At 38.9% G+C, this 21,431-nt stretch overlaps 1 protein-coding gene across 8 annotated transcripts in view; it reads right to left on the reverse strand.

The window, feature by feature from the left end:
- Positions 1-21,431, reverse strand: part of LOC135105048 (carnosine N-methyltransferase-like) — a 56,177-nt gene that overhangs the window by 7,889 nt on the left and 26,857 nt on the right. Inside the window, exons 1-6 of one of the 8 annotated variants that reach the window (XM_064012955.1) lie at positions 19,231-21,178; positions 16,672-16,812; positions 16,375-16,520; positions 14,935-15,161; positions 14,187-14,289; positions 9,720-9,978 (exon numbers count right to left, since the gene is read on the reverse strand). In XM_064012955.1, coding sequence (XP_063869025.1) covers positions 9,720-9,978; positions 14,187-14,289; positions 14,935-15,161; positions 16,375-16,520; positions 16,672-16,802 — 866 coding nt within the window. In that variant the 5' untranslated portion in view covers positions 16,803-16,812; positions 19,231-21,178. Of the gene's footprint in view, positions 1-9,719; positions 9,979-14,186; positions 14,290-14,934; positions 15,162-16,374; positions 16,521-16,671; positions 16,813-19,230; positions 21,182-21,431 lie in introns of those variants that run through there. The other 7 variants (XM_064012956.1, XM_064012957.1, XM_064012958.1 and 4 more) reach the window with 7 other exon arrangements.

The following is a 21,431-nucleotide window of genomic DNA, read 5'->3' on the forward strand; positions in this document are numbered from 1 at the left end:
ACACTTTGCCCAACAATATCTTCACACTGAAATACACTATCACATACCTGCTATGCTGACAAAGCTACACAATCCAGACCTCTAAACCAACACCTCAAGTGTCCGTGTTCCACACCAAAATCCCTCCTGTTCCAAGAAAAACACTTCCCATCAAACCCCATGCTAAGCAGTTGAACATCGTGATGTGTTTAGCTCCACCTGACTTCTCACACATACAAGACCTCGTAATTATTAATTATTACTATAGAGATTGATTCCTGAGTTTTGCTCCCCAAATAATTAAATCACACAATCCAAAACTATGAAACAGACTATTAGGTACAGTACATTGTTCCCACTACAGTATTGCCTCACAAGATTTAGGAAGGACAAAAGTAGCAATAACAAGCTGAAAGGAGGGAGGTGAACCAGAAGAAAGTCCCTATCTCCCCTCCACAGAAGGACCAGAGGGACTAGATCAAGAACAGAATGTGCACTGCACCTGCTAGAACAAGTTTGTCAATGGACAGTCTCTAGAGCTGCCACAAGAGGCCATTGAGAAAAATATCCAAACATTTAGGAGTCGCACCTTTAAGACAGAACACAAAGGTCATGATACATTTCCAGCTGCATGCCCTAAGAACTGCAGTAAGATTCAATAATCTTATTGAAAACAACACTTGTAGTCATTGCCCAAACTTCGCATGCACACACCTTGACCACCCACAAATCACTGTCAAACACATTTTCGTCTCATTACCCTACAGATGAACAGGGATATGGTGTGGAGATGCACCACATATCTGGGCTTAAAGATGGTTACAAAGTCCCTATTACAAGTTGGACAATAATCTCTAGTCCTACACAGTCCTCTCACAGAGCACAAAACTGGTCTTCTTGCTCTCTGACAAACTCTGTAAAGGAGGAAAAATTATTTCTGACAGTCATAAGAAATCTGGAGCCCTACAAATAATCATAGAGTATTTGAAGTTCTTTGGTAAATATTGTCCAATCCGAATGATTCACCTTCACTGTTGAATTTTGTGTGTCCCATCCCACCCATTGTATCAGTCCATGTTCCATTACCAACTACAGTAGTCTGCCTCCCCACACTCCCTCCACTCCCAGAGTTTGCCACTCCTCCCAGCACACCTCCTCACAATTGAAATCCCCTATCATGATGATTCTATCACTCTCTCCCATTATCTCCAGACACTCCACTGCTCCCTTTATCATGTCATCATATTCAATGCTCTCCCATTGTTTTGACCACTATGAAGTGTGTTTTACTCCATTCTCACTTTTGACTTTGTCTCAATACCTCCATGTTCCCCTCACTACTAACCAACTCCTCCAATTTAACACTTTTTCTCACTTCTGCCTTCCCTTTCCTCTTTTCTATTCCTTATCCATACATTATATTTACTTTCTCCAATCCCCAATGGGTCTGTTGTATCACAGAATTTTGTTTTCATAATACCAACAACATCCAGCTCTTTCTCTCTCAAAAAGTCATTCAGGTGAACCATTGATGATACAGTTCCATTTATAATGACAAAGGCTGTCTTCCATTGTTCCTCTATGCCTCTTAATTTCAATCTTTTCTCTCTATTTGAAATGTGCCATTTTCTCATTCACATATACATTACCCTCCTAAAAACTCTTCCTTTTCCAACTTCTCATCTCTCTCTCTCTCTCTCTCTCTCTCTCTCTCTCTCTCTCTCTCTCTCTCTCTCTCTCTCTCTCTCTCTCTCTCTCTCTCTCTCTCTCTCTCTCTCTCTCTCTCTCTCTCTCTCTCTCTCTCTCTCTCTCTCTCTCTCTCTCTCTCTCTCTCTCTCTCTCTCTCTCTCTCTCTCTCTCTCTCTCTCTCTCTCTCTCTCTCTCTCTCTCTCTCTCTCTCTCTCTCTCTCTCTCTCTCTCTCTCTCTCTCTCTCTCTCTCTCTCTCTCTCTCTCTCTCTCTCTCTCTCTCTCTCTCTCTCTCTGTCTATCTATCTCTCCCTCTCTGTCTATCTCTCCCTCTCTGTCTATCTCTTCCTCTCTCTCTGTCTATCTCTCCCTCTCTGTCTATCTCTCCCTCTCTCTCTGTCTATCTCTCCCTCTCTGTCTATCTCTCCCTCTCTCTCTGTCTATCTCTCCCTCTCTGTCTATCTCTCCCTCTCTCTCTCTATCTCTCCCTCTCTGTCTATCTCTCACTCTCTCTTTCTCTCTCTCTCTCTCTCTGTCTGTCTATCTCTGTCTATCTCTCTCTCTCTCTCTCTCTCTCTCTCTCTCTCTCTCTCTCTCTCTCTCTCTCTCTCTCTCTCTCTCTCTCTCTCTCTCTCTCTCTCTCTCTCTCTCTCTCTCTCTCTCTCTCTCTCTCTCTCTCTCTCTCTCTCTCTCTCTCTCTCTCTCTCTCTCTCTCTCTCTCTCTCTCTCTCTCTCTCTCTCTCTCTCTCTCTCTCTCTCCTCCTCTCTCTCTCTCTCTCTCTCTCTCTCTCATCTCTCTCTCTCTCTCTCTCTAAGGCAGAGAAGGATTCAAGTACCTCCTTATCTGCTCCCTATGAAGGACCTGCCAGTGATTAATACCTGATCTATCCAGGAAGCCATGTCCATCATGGACCCACAAAACCTTTCAATTTGGGTCAACAGAGAGTAGGGTTTTTTTCTTTATGTAGGAGGGACACTGGCCAAGGGCAACAAAAGTCCAATAAAAAAATACCCACTGAAATGCCAGTCCCATAAAAGGGTCCAAAGTGGTAGTCAAAAATTGAAGGATATGTGTCTTGAAACCTCCCTTTTGAAGGAATTCAAGTCATAGGAAGGTGGAAATACAGAAGCAGGCAGGGAGTTCCAGAGTTTACCAGAGAAAGGGATGAATGATTGAGAATACTGGTTAACTCTTGCATTAGAGAGGTGGACAGAATAAGGGTGAGAGAAAGAAGAAAGTCTTGTGCAGCGAGGCCGCGGGAGGAGGGGAGGCATGCAGTTAGCAAGATCAGAAGAGCAGTTAGCATGAAAAATAGCGGTAGAATACAGCTAGAGATGCAACATTGCGGCGGTGAGAGAGAGGCTGAAGACAGTCAGTTAGAGGAGAGGAGTTGATGAGACGAAAAGCTTTTGATTCCATCCTGTCTAGAAGAGATGAGATGTGAAGTTTCCAGTTCAGATTATAAGTAAAGGACAGACCGAGGATGTTCAGTGTAGAAGAGGGGGACAGTTGAGTGTCATTGAAGAAGAGGGGATAGTTGTCTGGAAGGTTGTGTTGAGCTGATAGATGGAGGAATTGAGTTTTTGAAGCATTGAACAATACCAAGTTTACTCTGCCCCAATCAGAAATTTTAGAAAGATCAGAAGTCACACGTTCTGTGGCTTCCCTGTGTGAAATGTTTACTTCCTGAAGGGTTGGACGTCTATGAAAAGACATGGAAAAGTGCAGGGTGGTATCATCAGCGTAGGAGTGGATAGGACAAGAAGTTTGGTTTAGAAGATCATTAATGAATAATAAGAAGAGAGTGGGTGACAGGACAGAATCCTGAGGAACACCACTGTTAATAGATTCAAGAGAAGAACAGTGACTGTCTAGCACAGCAGCAATAGAATGGTCAGAAAGGAAACTTGAGATGAAGTTACAGAGAGAAGGATAGAAGCCGTACAAGGGTAGTTTGGAAATCAAAGCTTTATGCCAGACTCTATCAAAAGCTTTTGATATGTCCGAGGCAACAGCAAAAGTTTCACCAAAATCTCTAAAAGAGGATGACCAAGACTCAGTAAGGAAAGCTGGAAGATCACCACTGGAGCAGCCTTGACAGAACTCATACTGGCGATCAGAAAGAAGGTTGTGAAGTGATAGATGTTTAAGAATCTTCCTGTTGAGGATAGATTCAAAAACTTTAGATAGGCAGGAAATTAAAGCAATAGGACAGTAGTTTGAGGAATTAGAACGGTCACCCTTTTTAGGAACAGGCTGAATGTAGGCAAACTTCCAGCAAGAAGGAAAGGTAGATGTTGACAGACAGAGCTGAAAGAGTCTGACTAGGCAAGGTACAAGCACGGAGGCACAGTTTCAGAGAACAATAGGAGGGACCCCATCAGGTTCATAAGCCTTCCGAAGGTTTGGGCCAGTGAGGGCATGGAAAACATCATTGCGAAGAATTCTAATAGGTAGCATGAAGTAGTCAGAGGGTGGAGGAGAGGGAGGAACAAGCCCAGAATCGTCCAAGGTAGAGTTTTTAGCAAAGGTTTGAGCGAAGAGTTCAGCTTTAGAAATAGATGAGATAGCAGTGGTGCCATCTGGCTGAAATAAAGGAGGGAAAAAAGAAGCAAAGTTATTGGAGATATTTTTGGCTAGATGCCAGAAGTCATGAGGGGAGCTAGATCTTGAAAGGTTTTGCCACTTTCTATTAATGAAAGAGTTTTTGTCTAGTTGGAGAACAGACTTGGCATGGTTCCGGGCAGAAATATAAAGTGCATGAGATTCTGGTGATGGAAGGCTTAAGTACCTTTTGTGGGTCACCTCTCTATCACATATAGCATGAGAACAAGCTGTTTTTAAACCAAGGTTTGGAAGGTTTAGGTCGATAAAAAGAGTGAGGAATGTATGCCTCCATGCCAGACACTATCACCTCTGTTATGCACTCAGCACACAAAGACGGATCTCTGACATGGAAGCAGTAGTCATTCTAAGGAAAATCAGCAAAATACCTCCTCAGGTCCCCCAAACTAGCAGAGGCAAAACACCAGAGGCACCTTCGCTTAGGGGGATCCTGAGGAGGGAACGGAGCAATAGGACAAGATACAGATATGAGATTGTGATCGGAGGAGCCTAACAGAGAAGAATGGGTGACAGCATAAGCAGAAGAATTAGAGGTCAGGAAAAGGTCAAGAATGTTGGGGGTATCTCCAAGACGGTCAGGAATACAAGTAGGGTGTTGCACCAATTGCTCTAGATCGTGGAGGATAACAAAGTTGAACGCTAGTTCACCAGGATGGTCAGTGAAGGGAGAGGAAAGCCAAAGCTGGTGGTGAACATTGAAGCCTCCAAGAATGGAGACATCCAGCTTTGGATTGAAGATGAGGATAGAGAAAGTAGGAGGGAACAGAAAAGGGGCTACTGTCAGTTGCCTCAGACACCTGAGTTTCAGTGAGGAAAAGAAGATGAGGTTTAGAAGATGAGAGGTGGTGTTCTACAGATTGAAAATTAGATCTTAGACCATGAATGTTGCAGAAGTTAATGAAGAAAAAGTTGAGGGGAGTGTCAAGACACTTAGGGTCGTCGACAGAAAGGCAGTCCGACCTGGGGACATTTATCGTCCCCTCCCCAGGCTGGTATAGGAGTCACCAAGATAATTTTGAAATTTTTGAGTGAAGGGTGTGTGTGTTATTAGGTGCTTGTAGTTTTGTGTGGGGGAAGAGAGTTGTCTTTAGAGGGCAGGCTGTGACTGCCCCCTTGTGTTGTGAGACACTAAGGGAAATGTTCAGTGAGGTCACAGCTGGGTTTAATGATAAGTTCACAGCACCCCCTGAACAGTGCTTTAGACCTCACAGGGAGTAATTATCATTTTGGCAGGTGTCTACTGCCTCCTCCTGCAGGATAAAGACAGACTGTTCCCTGAGGATTTGAGAAAAGAAAACTCATCATTAAGAGGGGAAGATTCTAAGATAGCTCCTCTCAGTCTAATAAAAAGATTTGGTCAAGAGATACTAGTCAGCAGGCAATCTGAAAGAAGCTAAGCAAAGCTTGGGAACCACCAGACTGTAATTAAACCTCCTCATGAACCACTTGGGTCAAGTGAGAGTGGGGAAGGTTCATAAATGGGTGAGCTAACAAGGAACATCCCTGAGTCCTTTCCACACCAGTGAGCAGAGCCAATGCGGAGCCCTCAGGCACAGGGAGGTTGAGAAATTCTCTCCCTGCCTATGAGATTGGAGCCAGTTGCCCATTTAATACAATTAATATAAGCTGCTCACTGGAGGTAGGGCCTCAGCCTATAGGTGAAAGAACTGAGTGGCAAACACCATCCCCCCTGCCCTGATTGGACATAGGGGCTTAGTTGTCAATTATAGGAAATGAGTGACTAACACTGGATCCCTGAACATAGCTACTGCTTGCTGGAAGCAAAGAACCAGAAATACTCATTGCAGGAATGACCTAACTCCCTGAATTGAGAACAGTTACTACACTAGCCTGCTCTGGAACAGAATACACCAGTGATGATGAGGAAGCAAAGCTGGGCAGTGCAGGTTCCAAGGCACCAGCCACTTGAACCCCAGAACCTAGCCCAGCAACAGGAGACTGGTAACCACTTGGTACCAAATTTCACACCTGCTGGTGCCAGAGAATGGGCATGAGACAATTTTTCTGGTCTCCAAAACATCAGATGAAGTAGAATCCATACTGTGTTTATACTTATGGCCATGAGAACCCTTGTGTAATCCATGAATGTTCTCAAGTCTATATTGCAAAACTGACATTCAGATAAGACAATACATAATTCCATATGTGAAGAAAAGAACAAAAAAATAACTATACAAGATACAATCCAAATGAGGATATATCTTAACAGATTGTACAGACTTCAAACACAAAAAACACATTTGTAACATAATAGAAAAAAAAAATATTGTTGACAAAATACTCTGCACAATCATTAAGGAACAGAAACAGCATGAAAAAGCAAGGAAAAGAGAAAAATCTGGTGAAAACACATAGCTGGGAAAAAAAAGTCCATATCCTGCTGTAGCAAGAAAGAGAATGAAGGTCCTTTCTAGACTGGAGTCAACTACCCTTCCAAAAAGTAACATAGATAACTGGAAGAAACTTTTGCTTTTGTTTATATACTTGCTGCGTGAATGAGGTGGTTAAGCAATAATTGATCATTCTGGGTACTAATATGTGCAATAACAAAATCATATTCAGAATAAATTTTTCTCATTAAAAACAAAGGAAAACAATTCAGTTCACTCTCACCTATAATGTGCATAACATTCACAATCACAGCACTTTTCAGCACTAAAAGGATTATTCTTAGTAACTAATATTACTAAAAGCATTCAATGGGAAAATATCAATGAAATAATAAATAATAAAGAAGGAAGAGTGATTGGCCAGATATCCTTGCAAAGCCAATCACCTACATGTCACTCTCATCCTTTTCAATCACTTTCACTACAATGGTAATGGAGTCCTTTATTCTCTTGCTAGGGGCCACTGGTATCCTTCCTGACATAGCAGGCACAGAAAAGACAGAAAAAAGACGTGAATAGTAATGCAACTCATAACACCATGTAGGAGACACAGCTCATGTGTGGCAGCAATGAATGAAGCAGGTGAATTGCTGACAGAGTATTGTTGGACAGTCTACTCTCAGAATCTATGAATAGTATTGAGGAAACAAACCCCACAAATTCCCATCCCATTTATTTCTATACATGTCATAAAAGCAGGCCAAGATGGCACATTCATGTCAGAGAAAAATTCATGTTCAGGATTCATATGCCATTCGGATTCAGAAAAATTTGTGTTCAGACTTGTTCATGTTCAGAAGTTCTACTGTAATAGTAGTAGCAGTAGTAGTCATAGTAATGGTAGTCACAGAAATAGTAGTAGTAGTAGTAGTAGTAGTAGTAGTAGTAGTAGTAGTAGTAGTAGTAGTAGTAGTAGTAGTAGTAGCAGTAGCAGCAGCAGCAGCAGCAGCAGTAGCAGTAGTAGTAGTAGTAGTAGTCATAGTAATGGTAGTCACAGAAATAGTAGTAGTAGTAGTAGTAGTGGTAGTAGTAGTAGTAGTAGTAGTAGTAGTAGTAGTAGTAGTAGTAGTAGTAGTAGTAGTAGTAGCAGTAGTAGCAGTAGCAGTAGTAGTAGTAGTAGTAGTAGTAGTAGTTAGCATATTACACACACACACACACACACACAGTCTAGTGGTGACATCACTATCACAGGGAAGAGTACCAAAAGATTGGAAGAGAGCAAATATTACACCAATAAACAAAGGAGGAAATAAGGATAATCCACTAAACTGTAGACCAGTGTCCTTGACTAGTGTTGTAGGAAAATTATGTGAAAGAACAATAAAGGAAAGATAGATGGAACACTTGGAAAGAGATAAAGCTTCAGTAAATTGTCAATTTGGATTTAGGAAGGGAAGATCATGCTCCATGAATTTATGGTCCTTTTATTCAAGGGTAGTCAATACTGTGCAAGAGAGAGAGATGGATGGGTAGATGGTGTCTACTTAGACTCAAAGAAGGCTTTTGACGAAGTACTACACTGAATATTGCTATGGAAGATTTAAAAAAATTATGAAAAAATTGGAGGAAGACTGCTGGAGTGGTTGGAGGATTATCTGGATGATAGAGAGATGAGAACTGTAATGCAAGACCAAAATTCATCTTGGCTGAAAGTAACTAGTGTTGTCCCACAGGGATCAGTGTTTGGACCAATAATGTTTGTAATATATGTGAATGACATAAATGAAGAAATAGATAGTTATATGAACTTATTTGTGGATGATGCTAAGCTGATGAGAAGGGCAGAAAATGTAAATGACTGTATGGTACTGCAAGATGATTTAGATAAGATAAATAGATGGAGTAAATCTTGGCAAATGAAATTCAATTTAAGTAAATGTAAAGTAATGGAGTTTGGTGAGAGTAAGAAAAGAATACAATATTATTATGAGATGGAAGGTGTGAAGTTAAAGAAGTCAAAAGAGGAAGTGGATTTGGGAGTAACAGTTACTGAAAATTTGAGTCTGGGCAGACACATTGATAAAATTACTGGAGAGACAATGAATTTGTTAAAGAGTAAGAATGGCATTCTCATATTTAGATAAAGAAATTATAAAAAGATGTTGATTTCCATGATAAGACCAAGATTGGAATATCTGGCAGCGATGTGGTCTCCTCATATAAAGAGGAATATTATAAAATTAGAAGTACAAACAGCAGTCACTAAGATGGTTCCAGAATTGAGTAAATCGACCTATGAAAAAAGATTGAGAATGTTGGAAATTCCTACCCTTTAAAATTGGAGAGAGAGAGGAGATTTAATAAACATCTATAGAATGATAAATGGTATGGAAAATGTGGACAAAAAAGGTTTTATAAATTTAGACTCACAGAGTACAAGGGGACACAATAAGAAGTTGAAGAAAGTTAACTGTTGAAGAGACATTAAGAAGTATAGTTTTCCTTACAGAAGTGTGAACAAATGGAATGAACTCAGTGAAGATGTTGTAAATGCCAAAACTGTCAGTGCCAAAACTGTCAGTGCTTTTAAGACCAAACTAGATGGATATAGAGATGGGATACAACTAGGTAAATATAACAAGGTAAATACACACACACACACACACACACACACACACACACACACACACACACACACACACACATCTATAGAATGATAAATGGTATGGAAAATGTAAACAAAAAATGTTTTATAAATTTAAACACAGAGTACAAGGGGCCACAGTAAGAAGCTGAAGAAAGTTAACTGTAGAAGAGGCATCAAGAAGTATAGTTTTTCTTATAGAAGTGTGAACAAATGGAATGAACTCAGTAAAGACATTGTCAGTGCTGTAATTGTCCATGCTTTTAAGACTAAACTGGATAGATAGAGAGATGAGATACTGAGATTACTCCTCTCCCGTAAACCACAACTAGGTAAATACAACTAGGTAACTAGGTAAATATACACATATACATGCATGCCTGCACACATACATATCAAATAACATGCCAAGAAACTAAAACAATTACTCACATTTTAGAGATGTGGCAGTATCTGACAGCCAGCTCCAGCTTACCAAATGAGTACCATACAGGGATGTCTCTGGTATCAGCATGGCCATGGTAACTGGAAATGGCTTTCAGTGTGTTGGGGCTGCGCAGTTTGACAGGTTTTGAGGAACCCTGGAGAGTGTATTGACCTGCATAGTTTACTGGTTCCTCAAGTCCCCACAAAGATCGAAGGTAACTGGCACCACTCCATGTCCATCTCTTCCTAGTCCTTGAAGTATATTCTGTCAATTGATTAAAAGAAGAAAAATGTGATCATCATTGTTTTCACCTACATTTGACAGTGAACAAGGTATAGATGTAGTATACAGTGTTTTTAGAGAAGGATTAACACAGCCTGTTCTCATGCTATACATGATAGAGAAGTGGTACACTAAAGATACTTGAACTTTCCATCATCATGCTCTTTATATTTCTACCTAGAATCATGCCAAAATCTTTCAAAATCTAACTCCCCATGTGATTTCTGGCACCTAGCTAAAAACATCTCCAATAACTTTACTTCTTCATCTTTCCCTCCTTTATTTCAACCTGATGGCCCCATTGCTATCTCATCTGTCTCTAAAGATGAACTCTTCACCCAAACTTTTCCCAAAAACTCTACCTTGGATGATTCAGGGCTTGTTCCTCTCTCTCCTCTCCTCCTCTAACTATTTCATGCTACCCATTAAGATTCTTTGCAATGATGTTTTTTCCATGCACTCACTGACCTTAATCCTCCAAAGACTTATGGACCTGATGTGGTCCCTCCTATTGTTCTCTGAAACTGTGCCTCTGTGCTTGCATCTTGCCTAGTCAAACTCTTCTAACTCTGTCTATCTGTCATGGAACAAAATTGCATATAGGAAAGATAAAAAAAAAAAAGAAAGAAAAGAATACCATCCAAATAATAATAATCCTGTGAAATCATTTTTATAGCCTAAAGGGATGGTCATGAATACATACTTGCCTCTTGGTTATGTAAACTAAATTTTATATATACTTTTGCAATCAGTAAAACTTTAGAACAAGAAAATTAAATGAAACTGTTAGCTACAGATGATTAAATTAGATGATGATTTATGGAGATGAAGAAGGCGTACAGAGTGATATCGCTTGATTTACAAGGCAGCTGGAAAATAGCCATATTCCCAGCTTCTGCTGGGCCAGTCACACGAAAAATTCCAATCACAAAACATTGTAGATTAAGAGAAAATATGCCAGAACTGATAATATTATGTATTTTGAGAGAAATTATTAGCTAATATTTAGGTCCAAAAATTATTAATAGACAGTTAGAATCCAGGAATACATGGGACCATTAGCAATAATGTTCAAGAAGAATTTGTGAATGTGGAAGGGGTCTAAACTATTAAGGATATTGCAAAACTATGTCTTGTAGCTAGGCAGAGGACTAGTTCCTGGGATGTATGGCGGCCAGTATATAAGGCTACTAGGCTAGGTGCAAGATTTTGGCTTCAGAGACTGATTGACATCACTGTCCACAGGTACATTCATCAGGGCCTGAAACCCTGGATTGTTTAAAGGTTTTGTTCATATAAAAATAACAATTTTTGTGCCTATATGTATTAATTATTTGTGTGAGAGACTGATTGACATCATTGTACACAGAGAGAAGAAGGATGTAAAATTCCCTTTGCCAGTTATTTTATTTATTAATTTTATTTTTTTAGGGGTAGGAAACAAAATTAAGGATGTAAACAGATTAGAAAAAATTGTTCTGGATAAGGTAGTGATACACACACACAACTGAATGTAATAGCTACAGAATTAGGATGTTTTCTACCAAAAATTAAGGTAAACTCCTGAGGCACCAATTATTTGTTATAACATATTCATTTAAATTTTATTATTATGAACTGATTAGTTATCATTGTTTCCGGTATAGGAGGTACCACAATGCCAATATAACAGAACTAATTTCTAGAAATATCATTGTGAATCAGGAGAAAAAAATAATTTGAAAACTTTATCTGTTATTTAGAAGCTAACTTCAATAAAACTCAATCTGGTTGTCATGGAGTTTTTCCAGTGCCTTATAGACCTCCAGATAAAGTGATACCATATGACAGAAACCATGACTGGTGGCAGCTAACCTACTATTTTTTCATATATTAACAAAAGCTAAATCAAAACTAAATTGAACAAAAAACTAAATCAAAGCAAAAGTACTTCAATACCAACTTTAAATAAATACCCTAAAATTTAATTTAACCTTTTAATTAAAACAGAAAGGAACATCAATCAACATTGATGCACTACATCCCCCTGTCCCTCCCATGACATATCAACATCTGCCTTTCCTTCTTGTTGCAAGTTTGCCTATATTCAGCCTGTTCCTAAAAAGAGTGACCACTCTAATTCCTCAAACTACCTTACTATCGCTTTAATTTCCTGCCTCTCTAAAGTTTTTAATCTATCCTCAACAGGAAGATTCTTAATCATCTATCACTTCACAATCTTCTATCTGATTGCCAGTACAGCTTTCCTTACTGAGCCTTGGTCATCCTCTTTTAAAGATTTTGGTGAAACTTTCGCTGTTGCCTTAGACATAGCTAAAGCTTTTGATAGGGTCTGGCACAAAGCTTTTATTTCCAAACTACCCTCCTGCAGCTTCTATCCTTCTATCTATAACTTCATCTCAAGTTTCCTTTCTGACCATTCTATTGCTTCTGTGGTAAACATTGTTCTTCTCCTAAGTCTATTAACAGTGGTATTCCTTAAGGTTCTATCCTGTTGCCAACTCTCTTCCTATTATTCATCAATGACCTAAACCAAACTTCATGTCTTATCCACTCCTACACTTATGATACCACCCTGCACTTTTCCACATGTTTTTGTAGACATCCAACCCTTCAGGAAGTTAATGGCTCATGCAGGAAAGCCATAGAATGCCTGACTTCTGATCTCTCTAAAATTTCTGACTGGGGCAGAGCAAACTTAATAATGTTTAATGCCTCAAACACTTAATTCTTCCACCTATCAACTCAACTTAACCTTCCAGATAATTATCCCCTTTTCTTTAATGACACTCAACTGTCTCCTTCTACACTGAACATCCTCAGTCTGTCCTTTACTTATTATCTAAACTGGAAAGTTCACATCTCATCTCTTGCTAAACCAGCTTCTATGAAGTTAGGCGTTCTGAGTTGTCTCCACCAGTTCCACCCACCACACCCCACCCAACCAGCTGCTAACTCTGTACAAGGGCCTTATCCATCCACATATAGTATGTTTCACCATGCTTTTAGACAGGGTGGAATCAAAACCTTTTTTGTCTTATCAACTCCTCTCCTATACCTGATTGTCTTCAGCCTCTTTCTCATTGCCACAAAGTGGCATCTCTTGCAACCTTCTACCATTGTTTTCACACTAACTGCTCTTCTGATCTTGTTAACTGCATGCCTCTCCTCCTCCTGTGGCCTTACTGCACAAGATTTTCTTCTTTCTCTCATCCCTATTTGTCCACCTCTCTAATGCAAGAGTTAACCAGTATTCTCTATCATTCATCTCTTTCTTTGGTAAACTCTGGAACTCCCTGCCTGTTTCTGTATTTTCTCCTACCTATGACTTGAACTCTTTCAAGAGGGAGTCTTCAAGATACTTATCCTTCATTATTTGATTATTTTATTAGGAATTCTCTATGGGACCTGGTATTAAGTGGGCCTTTATATATATATATATATATATATATATATATATATATATATATATATATATATATATATATATATATATATATATATATATATATATATATATATATATATATATATATATATATATATATATATATATATATATATATATATATATATATATATATATATATACATTTTTTTTTTTTTGTTGCCTTTGGCCAGTGACCTTGCTTTAAAAAAAAATGTCGCACAATAATCAAATGTGCACACAAAATTCAAACCCTAAAACAAAAACAGCCACACCCTTTTCACATACACACACGTGTGATTCACCTATGATCATCTGTTGGTCACCCAGCCAGCAGTTCCCCTATGGAAAGAGCTCAGAGCTCATGGTGACCAATCTTTGGGTAGGACTGAGACCACTGACATACCACACACACTGGGACAGCAAGGTCACAACCCCTCAGGTTACATCCTGTATCTCCTTGCTGATAGGTGAACAGGGGCTACACATTAAGAAGCTCGCCCATTTGCCTTGCCATGCCCAGGATTCAAACCCAGAACTTCTTGGTTGTGAGCTGAGCGTGCTAACCACTACACTACATATGGTGTGTGTGTATATGTGTGTGTGTGTGTGTGGGTGTGTGTCTTTTTCATGTTCTAACAATGAATGAGCATCAAAATATGCTTTTACAATTAGTCCAATGAATGATTTTAGTTTTCTCCATCCCTGTACATAGTTTTTTTGTCTCAGAAACATTACTATGACAAAAATTAAATTCACTGACCTACAAGGCCTGGGACTGCAGGTACATGAGGTGTTTGCCGGGGAGGTCTGGCAGCCTCTTCAGGAGTTAGAAATTTAAGCTGTCCTCTTCTGTCACCCTCAACCTTAATGAAAACTTTACTTTTAGTTAAGAAAATTAATCTGGGTTTATGCATCACAAAACAGACCATGAGAAAGATACACAGACACACATAATCAAGAAGATGAGGGCTAAACGACAATGTAATCAAATCCAGAAGACAACAAATTCACAGCTTACCATAAAAATAATGCAAAGTTTTGAGAAAAATATGGATGAAAATATATTATACATGTTCTGAAGTAATACACATGAATACATGCAAAAACCACATCCATAAATACATATGAACAATCAGAAATGAATTATACAAGAATATTACTAATTCTGCTAGAACACCAATATACTTGAAATTCTTGTTGCTGAATGACACAAGGTAGTAATACAAATGCTGACAGAGCTGTATTATTTTCAAAACTACTTCCCTTGACAAAAGAAAAACAAACTCTTTAGAAGAGGCAAGATCAAGTAAAATATTGACAGTTCCCACTCAAAAGAATGCTCACTCATTTAGAAGAAAATAAGCAGAGATGTCAACAGATGTGGATTCTTTTTATTTTGCTTTACTCAACAAGTACAGGCTGATCTTAAATGTCCCTAGTTTCTCCTCACCCATTCATTCTTTTCCCCTCCCTTCATTTTTCCCTTCCATCACTAACAGTACACTCACAGTAACTGGCTCCATGATAGCTCCTGTAGGGGAATGCTGAGGGGAGGAAACATTCAGCTTCTTTGGACTCTCTGTTAGCGTACTGGCAGAACTATTGTTGTGAGTGCTGAGCCTGACAGAGAGAAGCCTCATTTCAGAGGGGTTCAGGGGATGCAGAGAACTTTCAACAGGATCTTGAGCATCATGTGATGCATCTTGCAGGTCTGGACGGTGTATTTGAACAGCACCTGTGAGAAGTAAGCAGACCAAGCAAGGTATTTATTTAGTGCGTCATTCACCAACGGTTGTTTGCTGGTCATCCAGCTAGCTGTTCCCCTACAGAAAGAGCTCAAAGCTTGTATTGAACCACCTTTGAGTAGGACTGAGATCACTAACACATCATACACTGGAACAGCAAGGTCATAACCCCTCAGGTTACATCCAGTACCTATTTGCTGCTAGGAGAGCAGGGCCTCACCCATTTGCCTTACAGTGCCCAGGATTCAAACCCAGGTCTTCTTGTTTGTGAGCCAAACATGTTAACCACCACATTTCACCATGTGTGTGTGTGTGCGTGTGTGTGTGTGTGTGTGTGTGTGTGTGTGTGTGTGTGTGTGTGTGTGTGTGTGTGTGTGTGTGTGTGTGTGTGTGTGTGTGTGTGTGTGTGCGTGTGTGTTTACCTAGTTGTAAGATGTGTGTACAAGAAAATACAAAAGAGATGGGATATCAAGATAAGGGAATCTACATATTACCTACAGTCTGCAATGATGGGTCTGTATCCATCCTATGTCCTTAGCCTGTAAGTAAAATATCCTTCATACATCATCCCTGACACTCAAATTAACATTGCTTCTCTTTACTGTTTTACAGGTCAGTCAACTCACACCTTTCCTGCAAACAGTAGTCTTCTGTTCTCCCATGCCTCTATACATTATAGTCTCATTCACAGAGTGGAACTATGATCCCCATACACTATTTAGACAATATAATTAATTAACCAACTCCAATCTCTTGATACCATTTTATCAGTTCATGCCATCTTCTCTTCTCTGACAACACTGTACTTTTTCTCCTATCTCTTCCGGAAGGTGCTGTTCACTTTCCTGTCACTTTCACTGTTAAATGTGTTTTCCCTTTCGATCCAATTTCCTGCCTTCTATGATAACTTTACCTGCCCACCTCCTATCTCCCTCACAACAATAACCTAGTTTACTGCCTCTCTGACAATGTGCTCCTTCATCACCTCACATTTCTTTCCTCCTCATGCTTCAGATGTGTCCTTCCTTCTTTTGCCATCCTTTGACGCCTTTCTTTCCTCCTTTCTTCCCTAACCTCCTGTTACATTAGTGACCATCTTCTTATCTGCTGTAATCTCAACATGCTTCTCTCACCAGCCCATTCCCTCTAAAAAAGAACCCTTTGAACTGCAAACTCAAGACTTGAATCAGTGATTCCAATTACTTGGCTGGACCTGGACAGCCACAGTGGAGGGAATGTCAGGAAGGTGGAGAGAGGTGGCTGATCCACATTGCCTGCTCTGAACATAGCTCTTCTTTTCCACCTCCTCCTCTTCCTCTTTTTCAGTTTCATCATCAGAATCTTGGCATCTGGGCGAAAAAAGATGAATAAAGTGCTTGGACATTCTCTCTCTCTCTCTCTCTCTCTCTCTCTCTCTCTCTCTCTCTCTCATATTGTTCTACTATACCACATCATTCCTCCGCTCTCTCTTTCCTTCCTGTAATTTACATGTCCACTCACCTGGTGGAAAGAACTGAGCGGTGGATCTGGAGGTTAGTGTGGGTGGAGGCAAGTGGGTGTGGGTGTGTGTGACCACCCATGCTAAGTCCTAAGCACCAAGCACACCAACTCACTATGCCCCAATTCTTCATCTCTCTTCATCTGCCAGGAAACAAAGTGAAGGGTATGCAGAAAAAGGGTTAGATCATGCATCAAAGATATGCACATGAAAAAGAAAAGAAAATGCAAAACTAATAGTTAAATACAATAATTAAAATTTTCATCCCTCAGTCAATGGAAAGGATTTATAAGAGAAAAAATCAACATGTAATAGTCACATCCATTAAGCTAACAAATATTAAATAGCTGAGATAATAGATGAAAATTTTTTAATTTTTAATGTTAAATAAATAATAAGGCTATTAATAAAAATGCCATTTTTAAACAACATTTCTTTTCCATTCTATATTCCAGAGGTAAAAGATGGCTAAAAGCTAAAAACTGCAAATGTGAAGAGAACTTTGATTCAGGGAAATAGAAAAATAAATCACAACGTTTAATATGATTATGTTCTTTCCTTCATCCTTCCTTCTTCTGTTACTTTCCAAATTCAGAATAAAATAAGTAAGAAAAATTGTATAAATACCACATAAGCCAAGCAAGTATGTTAATTATGACTTCTGCATTCTGCCTATTTCACAGTGTCATCACATGTTTGTGATCATGCTAAATGCATGTGTAACAGAAAAAGAAAAGAGAGAGAGAGAGAGAGAGAGAGAGAGAGAGAGAGAGAGAGAGAGAGAGAGAGAGAGAGAGAGAGAGAGAGAGAGAGAGAGAGAGAGAGAAATTATATAATATATATATATATATATATATATATATATATATATATATATATATATATATATGAACTTATTTGCAGATGATGCTAAGCTGATGAGAAGGGTAGAAAATGTAAATGACTGTATGGTAGTGCAAGATGATTTAAATAAGATAAATGGATGGAATAAATCTTGGCAAATGGAATTCAATTTAAGTAAATGTAAAGTAATGGAGTTTGGTAAGAGTAAGAAAATAATACAATACCATTATGAGATGCATGGTGTGAAGTTACAGAAATCAAAAGAGGAAGTGGATTTGGAAGTAACAGTTACTGAAAATTTGACTCCAGACACAGTGACATAATTACAGGAGAGACAATGAATTTCTTAAAAAGATTAAGAATGGCATTTTCATATTTAGATGAAGGAATGGTAAAAAGAGTTATTGATTTCCATGATAAGACCAAGATTGGAATATGTAGCAGAGGTGTGGTCTCCTCATATAGAGAGGAATATTATAAAATTAGAAAGAGTACAAACAGCAGTCACTAAGATTGTTCCGGAGTTGAGTAAGTCGACCTATGAAGAGAGATTAAGAATGTTGGAAATTCCTACCCTTGAAAACTGGAGAAAGAGGGTACTTAATGAACATCTATAGAATGATAAATGGTATGGAAAATGTGGACAAAGAATATTTTAAAAATTTAGACACACAGAGTACAAAGGGACACAGTAAGAAGTTGAAGAAAGTTAACTGTAGAAGAGACATCAAAAAGTATAGTTTTCCTCACAGAAGTGTGAACAAATGGAATGAACTCAGGGAAGACACTGTCAATGCTGTAACTGTCCATGCTTTTAAGACCAAATTGGATAGATATAAAGACAGGATACTGTGAGATTACTCCCCTCCCATAAACCACAACTAAGTAAATATACACACAAACACACACACACACACTTGAAGAGGTAATGATAGAGGCAAAAAGTGTACATCAACCAAAGAAAAGGCTAGATCCATGTGAGTGTGTCTCTGGTCCTGTATATTACAACTTGGTAAATACATACACACATTATAGTTGTATAACACACACACACACATGGAAGAAACATAAGACCAGTAATGCAGAAATGAACAAATTCTAGGAGAAAAAACACTTAGAAGTTATAATTCAAAGCAACATATCATTAGAAAAATATAAATATGATCACTAGTGACACAGCTTGTTGATATGCATGAGTGACCTTCTTTTACGTGGATAAAGAAATAGTGAGAGAACTGATAGCTTATGATATGATAATGGCTTGAATATGAGGGTGTGATTTAGTTACCATTCAGGAATGTTATATGAAAAGAGATTGGACAAACTTACAATGATGATGTTGGAGAAAGGACAGTAAAAACTGGAATTTTATTATGAAGAATAAAATAATATTGGGACTGGAAACTGTAGGCAGACAAGATCTTCTAAAACAAATTATGGAAGAACAAGAATTCATGAGTACACAATGAAAATAAAGACTGTCAGATATTTAACTTCCCATGTTGAAGTATCGACACTGGGAATGAGATGCCAAGGTAGTGCATGAAAAGAACATTCATGACTTTAAGCTCAACAAAAGATGAAAAGTAAATGTGGAGATACATGCCCAAATCCTGTATAACACACAACATATCAAGTATCTCACAGCATAAATTTATTCAACAACACTTGTAATGATTCAATGCTTAATCTACCCAAGGAATTGAACAAAAACTTACAAGGTGTTCCAGAACAAGGAAATTTTTTTCGTATCTCTGCACTAAACACTTATGAACTGATACTCACACCTTTAGAATATCTAATCTGAGTTGTAAAATGAGTGAATGTTATCACTACTTATCTCTGAGATAACCAATCTCCACCATCTATCAATCTCAACATCACCTTCCAATCTAAATTCTTATGGTAACATACCATACACACAGATTTATTTCTATAAGTTTTCATGTTCTACACTAAGAGACACTATCACCCTGCTTTTACATGCATCACTGTGTTAGCATTTGAACTCATATTAATATTAATTTTATGTACAGTCTTGACTTTTCTAACACATCATTGAACAGCCCACAAAAAGCTTTCCCTACTTTCTTTTACAGTGACTTCTTTCAAACACATCCAATAAAGCAGCAGAAAGACAGCTTAGCAAAGCCAAAAATAAAAAGATCAAGAGAATAAATAATATTCTTATATAAACATTCACATTTTGTTCACAGACATTTAGCACAAATTGTTTTACACTTGGGTGACTTTTTTTTTCCTTTTTATTACAAGAACTTGCATTCTCCAATATGTGTGTATTGGCACACAAGAGGAAAAGAACACAATATTTCTTGCCAAGTTAATTTCTGTTATGAACCACCTTTATAAAGCATTTAAATTTATATTCTATACATACACTTACCTTTCACACACATTTACAGCCTCGGAAGGCTTATGGACCTGATGGGGTCCCTCCTATTGTTCTCTGAAACTGTGCCTCCGTGCTTGCACCTTGCCTAGTCAAACTCTTTCAGCTCTGTCTGTCAACATCTACCTTTCCCTCTTGCTGGAAGTTTGCCTACATTCAACCTGTTCCTAAAAAGGGTGACCGTTCTAATCCCTCAAACTACCGTCCTATTGCTTTAATTTCCTGCCTATCTAAAGTTTTTGAATCTATCCTCAACAGGAAGATTCTTAAACATTTATCACTTCACAACCTTCTATCTGATCGCCAGTATGGGTTCCATCAAGGCCGCTCTACTGGTGATCTTCTGGCTTTCCTTACTGAGTCTTGGTCATCCTCTTTTAGAGATTTTGGTGAAATTTTTGCTGTTGCCTTGGGCATATCAAAAGCTTTTGATAGAGTCTAGCACAAAGCTTTGATTTCCAAACTACCCTCCTACGGTTTCTATCCTTCTCTCTGTAACTTCATCTCAAGTTTCCATTCTGACCGTTCTATTGCTGATGTGGTAGACGGTCACTGTTCTTCTCCTAAATCTATTAACAGTGGTGTTCCTCAGGGTTCTGTCCTGTCACCCACTCTCTTCTTATTATTCATTAATGATCTTCTAAACCAAACTTCTTGTCCTATCCACTCCTACGCTGATGATACCACCCTGCACTTTTCCACGTCTTTTCATAGACGTCCAACCCTTCAGGAGGTAAACATATCACGCAGGGAAGCCACAGAACGCCTGACTTCTGATCTTTCTAAAATTTCTGATTGGGGCAGAGCAAACTTGGTATTGTTCAATGCCTCAAAAAACTCAATTCCTCCATCTATCAACTCGACACAACCTTCCAGACAACTACCCCCTCTTCTTCAATGACACTCAACTGTCCCCCTCTTCTACACTGAACATCCTTGGTCTGTCCTTTACTTATAATCTGAACTGGAAACTTCACATCTCATCTCTAGCTAAAACAGCTTCTATGAAGTTAGGTGTTCTGAGACGTCTCCGCCAGTTTTTCTCACACCCCTAGCTGCTAACTTTGTACAAGGGCCTTATCCGTCCATGTATGGAGTATGCTTCACATGTCTGGGGGGGTTCCACTCATACTGCTCTTCTAGACAGGGTGGAATCAAAAGCTTTTCGTCTCATCAACTCCTCTCCTCTAACTGACTGTCTTCAGCCTCTCTCTCACCGCCGCAGTGTTGCATATCTAGCTGTCTTCTACCGCTATTTTCATGCTAACTGCTCTTCTGATCTTGCTAACTGCATGCCTCCCCTCCTTTCGCAGCCTCACTGCACAAGACTTTCTTCTTTCTCTCACCCCTATTCTGTCCACCTCTCTAACGCAAGAGTTAACCAGTATTCTCAATCATTCATCCCTTTCTCTGGTAAACTCTGGAACTCCCTGCCTGCTTCTGTATTTCCACCTTCCTATGACTTGAATTCCTTCAAGAGGGAGGTTTCAAGACACTTATCCACCAATT

Source organism: Scylla paramamosain, chromosome 11 (assembly GCF_035594125.1).
Source record: "Scylla paramamosain isolate STU-SP2022 chromosome 11, ASM3559412v1, whole genome shotgun sequence".
NCBI classification, from domain to species: domain Eukaryota; kingdom Metazoa; phylum Arthropoda; class Malacostraca; order Decapoda; family Portunidae; genus Scylla; species Scylla paramamosain.